Genomic DNA, 12,274 nt, shown 5'->3' with positions numbered 1-12,274 from the left:
AGTACTGCAGTATTATGAGTGATGTAGTATGCAGTATTACAGTAAAAGTACCGCAGTATTATGAGTGATGTAGTATTACAGTAAAAGTACTGCAGTATTATGAGTGATGTAGTATGCAGTATTACGGTAAAAGTACTGCAGTTACAAAACGTGAACAGCTTAAAGGAAAATTTCACCTAAATTTGAAGTTTTCCAGGTGCAAGAAATACAATAAAACTCAATTCAACCATCAAATGTTTCCCACAAACTCCAGAACAAACACAGTAACTGGTGGAGTAATCTGTAATGTAAACATGTCATTTAATAAGTGATGGTGACACTTTATTTTACAGCTCTTTTAATTTTACACTAATTTCCTGCAGTAGTTTGCAGTAATTTTGCATTAAACACTTAATTTTTGGGTGCAGTTTGGTACAATTTTTTTTTTTTTTTTTAAAGTTACATAACCGTAACAAAGAAATATCCTTTTTTTAAAGGTGCAGTACGTAGAATTTAGTGGCATCTAGTAACTAACAGACTTGGCAGAAATCAAGCATAATATTCACACTTGTGCTTTAATTAATGTGTAATTACCCTGAAAATGAGCATTGTTGTGTTTTCTTTACCTTTTAGAATGAGCTTTTTTTAAATATCTATATCTATCTATATCTAGTTAATTAATGTTTCTACAGTAGCCCAGAATGGCCAAATCTAACACTGGCTTTTTAAAGGGGGCCTTTCGCCTTTTTTCGAGTGTTTCATGGCCATCCTAGATTGTAGGGGAGACGATTTATTTTTCCTAGGATGGTAAAGTCATGACCCGCCTTCCTCTGCCTCTGATTGGCTAGCAGTCGTTGCCTTTGGTGTTAACTATGAGGAGTGAGATTGGATAGGGTTAGGGTAAAATATTAGGTTAAAGAGAGTAGTGCAGGTCATGATTTCGCCATCCTAGGAAAAAAAAAACTGGAATATGATTCAGTTATATGCCACTAAATACTACCTTAAACTCTCAATATACTCACTGAAAACTGAGTATTTTTGTACCAAATTGCACCATCTTCAACACATACCTGCAAACTGCTCGTATCCAGGAGTTTAAACTAAAATGAGCTGTAATAGAACATAAAGCAGAAAGATGTTGATATGATATTTAACAGCCCACAAACCGAAAAAACGCACAAGATAAGAAGGAAAAATTCTCAAGTTTATTGTTTTTTCAAAATTGAACTCTGGCACGATTCGGCACTTTATTACCGTCGCCTGTGTGTACCGAGCGTCTTGTAGTAATGTGCAATCTGTAAAAGGTCAAATTCATAGAGACACACGAAGGTTTATCAGTTATCTTAGATTAAATGTTCTTTAACAGCTACAATCAAAACAAAAAGCAAAAAATCAAGTCTGTGTCATTATAGAGGTTTAAAAAAAAAAAAAAATTAAGTGCTCAGTTTGCCAAAATTAAAAGCACCTGAATGAGATGAAATAGCCGAATCAATAACTGTGATTGACTGGTTTGTGATTGGAGATGATTTTGAGTTTCAGGCTAAATGACTAAAAATGTGTTTTCAGGTACGTTCCTGCAGGTGTCACCATTTAGACGAGACCAAACTCTCTTTGGACCGGTTTCATCACCTGTTTTACCCTCTAATGCATTTCCACTATGTGAAGCAGCATGATGTGGAGAATCCGCTTCATTTAAAAAGAAGTCTCCTCATTTTTTATAAGCTTTTTTTTTACCCAAGACAATTGTTTCTCTTCTGTCTATTATGATGGGAAATCGACAGCGAGCTGCAGCAGCTGTCAGAGCGGGACGGGTGGAGGTTACTGTGTGTTTTATGCCACCAGCCCCCCCCCCCCCCCCCCCCCCCCCCCCCCCCCCCCCCCAAAAAAAAAAAAAACATTCCACTTGAACCTGATGTGCTTCTGCGTCACATCCTGCTGGTTTTCAAACGTTCAGCCCAACTAATCTGGATTCAAACAGGCTCCTTCCATTTTCTCTGTTGTACTGTTACTGTAGTATCGCTGTAACATAAATGTTTTCTAAGTTATTAAAACCAACATCCCAGGCATCTCCTCAGAAACACACCGAGTCTGTCTGTTTATTCCTGCTGATCAAATGTAGTATTACAGTAAAAGTACTGCAGTATTATGAGTGATGTAGTATGCAGTATTACAGTAAAAGTACTGCAGTATTATGAGCGATGTAGTATGCAGTATTACAGTAAAAGTACTGCAGTATTATGGGTGATGTAGTATGCAGTATTACAGTAAAAGTACTGCAGTATTATGAGCGATGTAGTATGCAGTATTACAGTAAAAGTACTGCAGTATTATGGGTGATGTAGTATTACAGTAAAAGTACTGCAGTATTATGAGTGATGTAGTATGCAGTATTACAGTAAAAGTACTGCAGTATTATGAGCGATGTAGTATGCAGTATTACAGTAAAAGTACTGCAGTATTATAGTGATGTAGTATGCAGTATTACAGTAAAAGTACTGCAGTATTATGAGTGATGTAGTATGCAGTATTACAGTAAAAGTACTGCAGTATTATGAGTGATGCAGTTAAAGTATTACAGTAAAAGTACTGCAGTATTATGAGCGATGTAGTATGCAGTATTACAGTAAAAGTACTGCAGTGTTATGAGTGATGCAGTATTACGGTAAAAGTACTGCAGTATTATGAGCGATGTAGTATGCAGTATTACGGTAAATGTACTGCAGTATTATGAGCGATGTAGTATGCAGTATTACGGTAAAAGTACTGCAGTATTATGAGCGATGTAGTATGCAGTATTACGGTAAATGTACTGCAGTATAATGAGTGATGTAGTATGCAGTATTACGGTAAAAGTACTGCAGTATTATGAGCGATGTAGTATGCAGTATTGCAGTAAAAGTACTGCAGTATTATGAGTGATGTAGTATGCAGTATTACAGTAAAAGTACTGCAGTATTATGAGCGATGTAGTATGCAGTATTACAGTAAAAGTACTGCGATATTATGAGCGATGTAGTATGCAGTATTACAGTAAAAGTACTGCAGTATTATAGTGATGTAGTATACAGTATTACAGTAAAAGTACTGCAGTATTATGAGTGATGTAGTATGCAGTATTACAGTAAAAGTACTGCAGTATTATAGTGATGTAGTATGCAGTATTACGGTAAAAGTACTGCAGTATTATGAGTGATGTAGTATGCAGTATTACAGTAAAAGTACTGCAGTATTATAGTGATGTATTATGCAGTATTACGGTAAAAGTACTGCAGTACTATGAGCGATGTAGTATGCAGTATTACGGTAAAAGTACTGCAGTACTATGAGCGATGTAGTATGCAGTATTACGGTAAAAGTACTGCAGTATTATGAGCGATGTAGTATGCAGTATTACGGTAAAAGTACTGCAGTATTATGAGCGATGTAGTATGCAGTATTACGGTCAAAGTACTGCAGTATTATGAGCGATGTAGTATGCAGTATTACGGTCAAAGTACTGCAGTATTATGAGCGATGTAGTATGCAGTATTACGGTAAAAGTACTGCAGTATTATGAGCGATGTAGTATGCAGTATTACGGTAAAAGTACTGCAGTATTATGAGCGATGTAGTATGCAGTATTACAGTAAAAGTACTGCAGTATTATAGTGATGTAGTATGCAGTATTACAGTAAAAGTACTGCAGTATTATGAGTGATGTAGTATGCAGTATTACAGTAAAAGTACTGCAGTATTATGAGTGATGCAGTTAAAGTATTACAGTAAAAGTACTGCAGTATTATGAGTGATGTAGTATGCAGTATTACAGTAAAAGTACTGCAGTATTATGAGTGATGTAGTATGCAGTATTACAGTAAAAGTACTGCAGTATTATGAGTGATGCAGTTAAAGTATTACAGTAAAAGTACTGCAGTATTATGAGCGATGTAGTATGCAGTATTACAGTAAAAGTACTGCAGTGTTATGAGTGATGTAGTATTACAGTAAAAGTACTGCAGTATTATGAGTGATGTAGTATTACAGTAAAAGTACTGCAGTATTATGAGTGATGTAGTATTACAGTAAACGTACTGCAGTATTATGAGTGATGCAGTTAAAGTATTACAGTAAAAGTACTGCAGTGTTATGAGCGATGTAGTATGCAGTATTACAGTAAAAGTACTGCAGTATTATGAGTGATGCAGTTAAAGTATTACAGTAAAAGTACTGCAGTATTATGAGCGATGTAGTATGCAGTATTACAGTAAAAGTACTGCAGTATTATGAGTGATGTAGTATGCAGTATTACAGTAAAAGTACTGCAGTATTATGAGTGATGTAGTATGCAGTATTACAGTAAAAGTACTGCAGTATTATGAGTGATGTAGTATGCAGTATTACAGTAAAAGTACTGCAGTATTATGAGTGATGTAGTATGCAGTATTACAGTAAAAGTACTGCAGTATTATGAGTGATGTAGTATGCAGTATTACAGTAAAAGTACTGCAGTATTATGAGCGATGCAGTATGCAGTATTACAGTAAAAGTACTGCAGTATTATGAGCGATGCAGTATGCAGTATTACAGTAAAAATACTGCAGTATTATGAGTGATGTAGTATGCAGTATTACAGTAAAAGTACTGCAGTATTATGAGTGATGTAGTATGCAGTATTACAGTAAAAGTACTGCAGTATTATGAGTGATGTAGTATGCAGTATTACAGTAAAAGTACTGCAGTATTATGAGTGAATTAGTATGCAGTATTACAGTAAAAGTACTGCAGTATTATGAACGATGTAGTATGCAGTATTACAGTAAAAGTACTGCAGTATTATGAGTGATGTAGTATGCAGTATTACAGTAAAAGTACTGCAGTATTATGAGTGATGTAGTATGCAGTATTACAGTAAAAGTACTGCAGTATTATGAGTGATGTAGTATGCAGTATTACAGTAAAAGAAGAAAACACTTTGATCACTGTTGATAAAAATCCTGTTTATTGATTATTGAAGCTTCAGATTGTTCACACATCCAATCAGTAAAGTGTGATCAATGATTTCATGTTCAGATTGACTTCATCCACACAGTCAGTTAGTTTAACCCAGAATGTCAGCTATGTACAAGAACATCATTAATGATTATTATCATGATCATTACAGTTTGATTGAACATTTCTTTATGAATTTACAAAGTGATGAGAACAAAATATCTGTGATGAAGGAAGTTCTGCTGTTTTCTCTGTTTAAGAAACAACAGACACAAATACATCAATACAAACATGAAACTAACATTTAGAACAAAGAGAAGTTAAAAACATGGTGATGAGCAGTGAGAGCCTCCATGGATAAAAACACACAGGAAAAAGTCACATTTAAAGAAACTGAACATATCAATGAAACATAAAGTAAACAAAGTGTTGAATATCACTATTAGCATGTCAGCTGATCTCTGAGCAGCTCAGAAACATGGAGACAAAAACATGAAGAATTACAACATCTGACACATGAAGTCTGAAATGACTTCTGTCTATTTCACTTTACACAACTCAGCTGTGGAATCATAATCAACATAAAGTCCAGCATAGAGAGGCTGAGTGAATGTGGTCTGGACTCTGTGGAGGAGAGTCATGGTTTCAGAGACGCTGTAGAAGGACAGAATACCTGCTCTGTGATCCAGGTACACTCCGACTCTGGAGGAAACAGGACCTGAGACGGTAGTTGAGATGTTGTTGAACCAAAATACATAACTGTTAGTGTCACACCATAAAGACCAAGATTTGTCATTACGTCCAAATAGAGATTCATCTCCTGCTCTGCTGATATTCTTGTATGCGACTGATACAAAAACTTGTTCCCCTCTCCACTCCACCTCCCAGTAACAACGTCCAGTCAGACTCTCTCTACTCAGGACCTGAAGATAATCAGTGAAACTGTCTGTGTGACTAGAATAAGACTGTGGTTGACTTGTCTGTTCTACTTTTCTGTTCCCATCAGATAATAACAGCCATGTGTTTACTGTGTTTGGATCCAGAGTGATTTCACGTGAATATTTTAAGAACCCAGCTCTGGTCTTGGGTTCTGGTTCTGGTTCTGACAGTAAAACGTCCACTTCAGTCTCTCTCAGTGAGATGTTTGTCCATTTGTCCCTCAGGATGTCCTGTAGTTTATCTCTGAGCTCTGACACAGATGCTGTCACATCCTCAAAGTATCTCAGAGGACGGATATTGATGCTGGATGAGTCTGTAGGTTCACTGAGTTGTGACACTGAGGGGTAGTTGTGTAGAAACTGGTTGTGATCCTCTGTGTGTGAGAGCTGCTTCAGTTCAGCGTCTTTCCTCTTCAGCTCAGTGATCTCCTGCTGCAGCTTCTCCTGAAGCTCTTTGACTCCACTCACTTCAGTTTCCTGCTGGGATCTGATCTGCTGCTTCACATCAGAGCTTCTTTTCTGGAGGAGACGGATCAGCTGAGTGAAGATCTTCTCACTGTCCTCCACTGCTTTATCAGCAGAGAGACTGACGGCCTCCACCTCCTGTTGAAGCAGCTTCACATCTTTCTCTCTGTCCTGGATTCTCTGCTGGATGTTTAGTCGACTCACCTCGAGCTCTCTCTGCCTCTCAGTCCTTTCTGCTGCAGCTGGGACTGTGTCGTGGCCTTTATGATCCTCCATAGTGCACAGATAACAGATAATCTGCTGATCAGTGCGGCAGAATATCTTCATCACCTCATCATGACGAGAGCAGATGTTCTCCTGGAGCTTCTTGGAGGGCTCCACCAGCTTGTGTTTCTTTAATGGAGCTGCATCATAATGAGACTGGAGGTGATTCTCACAGTAAGAGGCCAGACAAACTAGACAGGACTTGAAGGCTTTCAGCTTCCTCCCAGTGCAGACATCACAGGCCACATCTTCAGGTCCAGCATAGCAGTGATCAGCAGGAGCAGCTTGGAGTCCAGTCTTCTTCAGCTGCTCCACTAAAGCTGCTAACATGGTGTTTTTCTTCAGGACAGGCCTCGGTGTGAAGGCCTCTCTGCACTGAGGGCAGCTGTAGATCTTCCTCTGATCCTCTCCATCCCAGAATCCTTTAATACAGCTCATACAGTAGCTGTGTCCACAGGGAAGACCCACCGGATCCTTCAGTAGATCCAGACAGATCACACAGGAGAAGGATTCTCGGTCCAGCGGATCTCTCTGCGCCATTTCAGCTCTCAGAGGCAACGACTGTCTGAGCTTCACCTCCTGATAAGTTTAATAAGTTTGAACTTTGATCTGATCATGTGATTCAGTCATAAATGCAGCCTGACAGCTCTGTGCTGCGTCACATGTTGGTTACACCCATCTACAACCTGTAGACCTGAAGGGAGAGAACAAGGAACTCTGATCCCAGAGTGGAGCTTGTTGTGTTTAAAGAACAGGGACGGTTATCAGGACGAGGAGCCGCACTGTGGATTCAAACTGTGTTTCCTCATTTACAGTAAAGTCTCAGTTAAAAGCTGCTCAACATTTAACTTTACTGCTATGTACAAATACTCCATTACAAGTAAAAGTACTGCATGAAAAATCCTCCTACAGTAAAAGTACTGCAGTATTATGAGTGATGTAGTATGCAGTATTACAGTAAAAGTACTGCAGTATTATGAGTGATGTAGTATGCAGTATTACAGTAAAAGTACTGCAGTATTATGAGTGATGTAGTTAAAGTATTACAGTTCTGCAGTATTTTATATATGACTCATTAATATCAATGTGCTGCATCGCTATAATAACTGAATATTCACAGTTTTGGGGATCACCTGCATGTGGTTACATCACACAGTCACACCTGACTCACTGTGACTTAATCTGCATAACAAGACAGACCTGTGAACCCTGAGGAGGCGTAAACTCAGCTGACAGTCTGATACTCCACTGTGACATTTTAAGACCAACAGCAGCTTTCAATAAGTTCATTTACTTTTTATTTCTTTACCTGAACAACGTTTCTAATTAAAGTTAATGACACAGCTGGTCTCCTAATTACCCTAAAGCCCAAATTCACTGAGAGAAATCTACTGATTCAAAAATGCATTCAATCAGAGTAGACTAATTTTAGAATAACGTTAATACAACTATAAGCCATAGTAATTCTATAATATAACATCCTAATATAAACTGACTGCTATGCATGGTCAGAATATATTTTAACTAAGCATCACTCATATAAGGACTTCCTGTCAGCTCTCCAGTTACTGTGAACTGAACCGTTAACTACAGAGAAGGTGAGTCTTATTTGTGTTGCATATTTCAACAACAAAGAATTTAAAAGTGCTTTTATATAAAACACAAAAGCCATCAAGATAATGTAAAAGCAACATGAGGTGATATTTTTTTTAAAGACATGAAAATACAATAAAAAAGTGTTCAATTGGAAATAATAATAAACTAAAGTAGAATAACAGACACAACAGGAGAATAAGAGTTACAGTGCAGTGTAAGATATGAATCAAAAGCCTCAACTTTTATTTTATAAGTACATATAAAGATTAATTGATAAAGAAAGGGAAGCCTGTCTGATGTTGTGTGTCCTTTAGTTTGAGGATAATGTAGAACTCGTTTTACTCTGTGATGCAGTAAACTATAGAGTGCAGTTCGCCATGATTTCCACTAGAAGGAGCTGTAAGGAAGAAGAAGAAAGTTAGACACACTGAACACATGTGGACGTCATTTTCTGTTGTCTGAGTTATTTATTATGTTGGCAGTGATGGAAGAAGTACTCAGATACTTTACTACTACACACTGCAGTATTATGAGTGATGTAGTATGCAGTATTACAGTAAAAGTACTGCAGTATTATGAGTGATGTAGTATGCAGTGTTACAGTAAAAGTACTGCAGTATTATGAGTGATGTAGTATGCAGTATTACAGTAAAAGTACTGCAGTATTATGAGCGATGTAGTATGCAGTATTACAGTAAAAGTACTGCAGTATTATGAGCGATGTAGTATGCAGTATTACAGTAAAAGTACTGCAGTATTATGAGCGATGTAGTATGCAGTATTACAGTAAAAGTACTGCAGTATTACAGTAAAAGTACTGCAGTATTATGAGCGATGTAGTATGCAGTATTACAGTAAAAGTACTGCAGTATTATGAGCGATGTAGTATGCAGTATTACAGTAAAAGTACTGCAGTATTATGAGTGATGTAGTATGCAGTATTACAGTAAAAGTACTGCAGTATTACAGTAAAAGTACTGCAGTATTATGAGCGATGTAGTATGCAGTATTACAGTAAAGTACTGCAGTATTATGAGTGATGTAGTATGCAGTATTACAGTAAAAGTACTGCAGTATTATGAGTGATGTAGTTCGCAGTATTACAGTAAAAGTACTGCAGTATTATGAGTGATGTAGTATGCAGTATTACAGTAAAAGTACTGCAGTATTATGAGCGATGTAGTATGCAGTATTACAGTAAAAGTACTGCAGTATTATGAGCGATGTAGTTAAAGTATTACAGTAAAAGTACTGCAGTATTATGAGTGATGTAGTATGCAGTATTACAGTAAAAGTACTGCAGTATTATGAGTGATGTAGTATGCAGTATTACAGTAAAAGAAGAAAACACTTTGATCACTGTTGATAAAAATCCTGTTTATTGATTATTGAAGCTTCAGATTGTTCACACATCCAATCAGTAAAGTGTGATCAATGATTTCATGTTCAGATTGACTTCATCCACACAGTCAGTTAGTTTAACCCAGAATGTCAGCTATGTACAAGAACATCATTAATGATTATTATCATGATCATTACAGTTTGATTGAACATTTCTTTATGAATTTACAAAGTGATGAGAACAAAATATCTGTGATGAAGGAAGTTCTGCTGTTTTCTCTGTTTAAGAAACAACAGACACAAATACATCAATACAAACATGAAACTAACATTTAGAACAAAGAGAAGTTAAAAACATGGTGATGAGCAGTGAGAGCCTCCATGGATAAAAACACACAGGAAAAAGTCACATTTAAAGAAACTGAACATATCAATGAAATATAAAGTAAACAAAGTGTTGAATATCACTATTAGCATGTCAGCTGATCTCTGAGCAGCTCAGAAACATGGAGACAAAAACATGAAGAATTACAACATCTGACACATGAAGTCTGAAATGACTTCTGTCTATTTCACTTTACACAACTCAGCTGTGCCAAAAACATAAAGTCCAGCATAGAGAGGCTGAGTGAATGTGGTCTGGACTCTGTGGAGGAGAGTCATGGTTTCAGAGACGCTGTAGAAGGACAGAATACCTGCTCTGTGATCCAGGTACACTCCGACTCTGGAGGAAACAGGACCTGAGACGGTAGTTGAGATGTTGTTGAAGTAAAATATATAACTGTTAGTGTCACACCATAAAGACCAAGATTTGTCATTACGTCCAAATAGAGATTCATCTCCTGCTCTGCTGATATTCTTGTATGCGACTGATACAAAAACTGTTCCTCCTCCCCTCTCCACCTCCCAGTAACAACGTCCAGTCAGACTCTCTCTACTCAGGACCTGAAGATAATTAGTGAATCTGTCTGTGTGACTAGAATAAGACTGTTGTTGTTTCGTATATTCTACTTTTCTGTTCCCATCAGATAATAACAGACGTGTGTGTGCTGTGTTTGGATCCAGAGTGATTTCACGTGAATATTTTAAGAACTCAGCTCTGGTCTTGGGTTCTGGTTCTGGCAGTAAAACGTCCACTTCAGTCCCTGTCAGTGAGATGTTTGTCCATTCCTCCTTCAGGATGTCCTGTAGTTTATCTCTGAGCTCTGACACAGCTGCTGTCACATCCTCAAAGTATCTCAGAGGACGGATATTGATGCTGGATGAGTCTGTAGGTTCACTGAGTTGTGACACTGAGGGGTAGTTGTGTAGAAACTGGTTGTGATCCTCTGTGTGTGAGAGCTGCTTCAGTTCAGCGTCTTTCCTCTTCAGCTCAGTGATCTCCTGCTGCAGCTTCTCCTGAAGCTCTTTGACTCCACTCACTTCAGTTTCCTGCTGGGATCTGATCTGCTGCTTCACATCAGAGCTTCTTTTCTGGAGGAGACGAATCAGCTGAGTGAAGATCTTCTCACTGTCCTCCACTGCTTTATCAGCAGAGAGACTGACGGCCTCCACCTCCTGTTGTAGCAGCTTCACATCTTTCTCTCTGTCCTGGATTCTCTGCTGGATGTTTAGTCGACTCACCTCGAGCTCTCTCTGCCTCTCAGTCCTTTCTGCTGCAGCTGGGACTGTGTCGTGGCCTTTATGATCATCCATAGTGCACAGATAACAGATACTCTTCTTATCTGTACGGCAGAATATCTCCATGAATTTATCATGACGAGAGCAGATGTTCTCTTGGAGCTTCTTGGAGGGCTCCACCAGCTTGTGTTTCTTTAATGGAGCTACATCATAGTGAGACTGGAGGTGATTCTCACAGTAAGAGGCCAGACACACCAGACAGGACTTGAAGGCTTTCAGCTTCCTCCCAGTGCAGAAATCACAGGCCACATCTTCAGGTCCAGCATAGCAGTGATCAGCAGGAGCAGCTTGGAGTCCAGTCTTCTTCAGCTGCTCCACTAAAGCTGCTAACATGGTGTTTTTCTTCAGGACAGGCCTCGGTGTGAAGGCCTCTCTGCACTGAGGGCAGCTGTAGATCTTCCTCTGATCCTCTCCATCCCAGAATCCTTTAATACAGCTCATACAGTAGCTGTGTCCACAGGGAAGACCCACCGGATCCTTCAGTAGATCCAGACAGATCGAACAGCTGAGTGTTTCCCGGTCCAGCTGATCTTTCTGCGCCATTTCAGCCCTCAGAGGCAACGACTGACTGAGCTTCACTTCCTGATAAATGAAACAGGTTTGAACTTTGATCTGATCATGTGATTCAGTCATAAATGCAGCCTGACAGCTCTGTGCTGCGTCACATGTTGGTTACACCCATCTACAACCTGTAGACCTGAAGGGAGAGAACAAGGAACTCTGATCCCAGAGTGGAGCTTGTTGTGTTTAAAGAACAGGGACGGTTATCAGGACGAGGAGCCGCACTGTGGATTCAAACTGTGTTTCCTCATTTACAGTAAAGTCTCAGTTAAAAGCTGCTCAACATTTAACTTTACTGCTATGTACAAATACTCCATTACAAGTAAAAATACTGCATGAAAAATCCTCCTACAGTAAAAGTACTGCAGTATTATGAGTGATGTAGTATGCAGTATTACAGTAAAAGTACTGCAGTATTATGAGTGATGTAGTATGCAGTATTACAGTAAAAGTACTGCAGTATTATGAGTGATGTAGTATGC

At 38.4% G+C, this 12,274-nt stretch overlaps 1 protein-coding gene across 1 annotated transcript; it reads right to left on the bottom strand.

Annotated features, from left to right (window-relative positions):
• Positions 1 to 4,982: 4,982 nt before the first annotated feature.
• Positions 4,983 to 11,774, bottom strand: LOC133979993 (tripartite motif-containing protein 16-like). The gene is made up of 2 exons (XM_062418552.1): positions 10,497 to 11,774; positions 4,983 to 5,870 (listed from the first exon to the last, which is right to left on the bottom strand). Exons 1-2 carry the CDS (start codon positions 11,772 to 11,774, stop codon positions 5,487 to 5,489), a joined length of 1,662 nt encoding a protein of 553 aa, XP_062274536.1. The 3' UTR covers positions 4,983 to 5,486.
• Between the last annotated feature and the right edge of the window lie 500 nt (positions 11,775 to 12,274).

The sequence above is a fragment of the Scomber scombrus genome, chromosome 5, assembly GCF_963691925.1.
Source record: "Scomber scombrus chromosome 5, fScoSco1.1, whole genome shotgun sequence".
Taxonomy (NCBI): Eukaryota; Metazoa; Chordata; class Actinopteri; order Scombriformes; family Scombridae; genus Scomber; species Scomber scombrus.
The sequence above is the reverse complement of the archived record's forward strand: the minus strand, read 5'-3'. Positions and strand labels throughout refer to the sequence as shown.

Bases quoted from the DNA above. Each gene is read 5' to 3' on its own strand.
- LOC133979993 (XM_062418552.1), bottom strand. From the start codon at position 11,774: ATGGCGCAGAAAGATCAGCTGGACCGGGAAACACTCAGCTGTTCGATC. The intron at 5,871-10,496 runs GTCCTGAGTAGA...GATTATCTTCAG, and splicing joins GATTCACTAATTATCTTCAG to GTCCTGAGTAGAGAGAGTCT.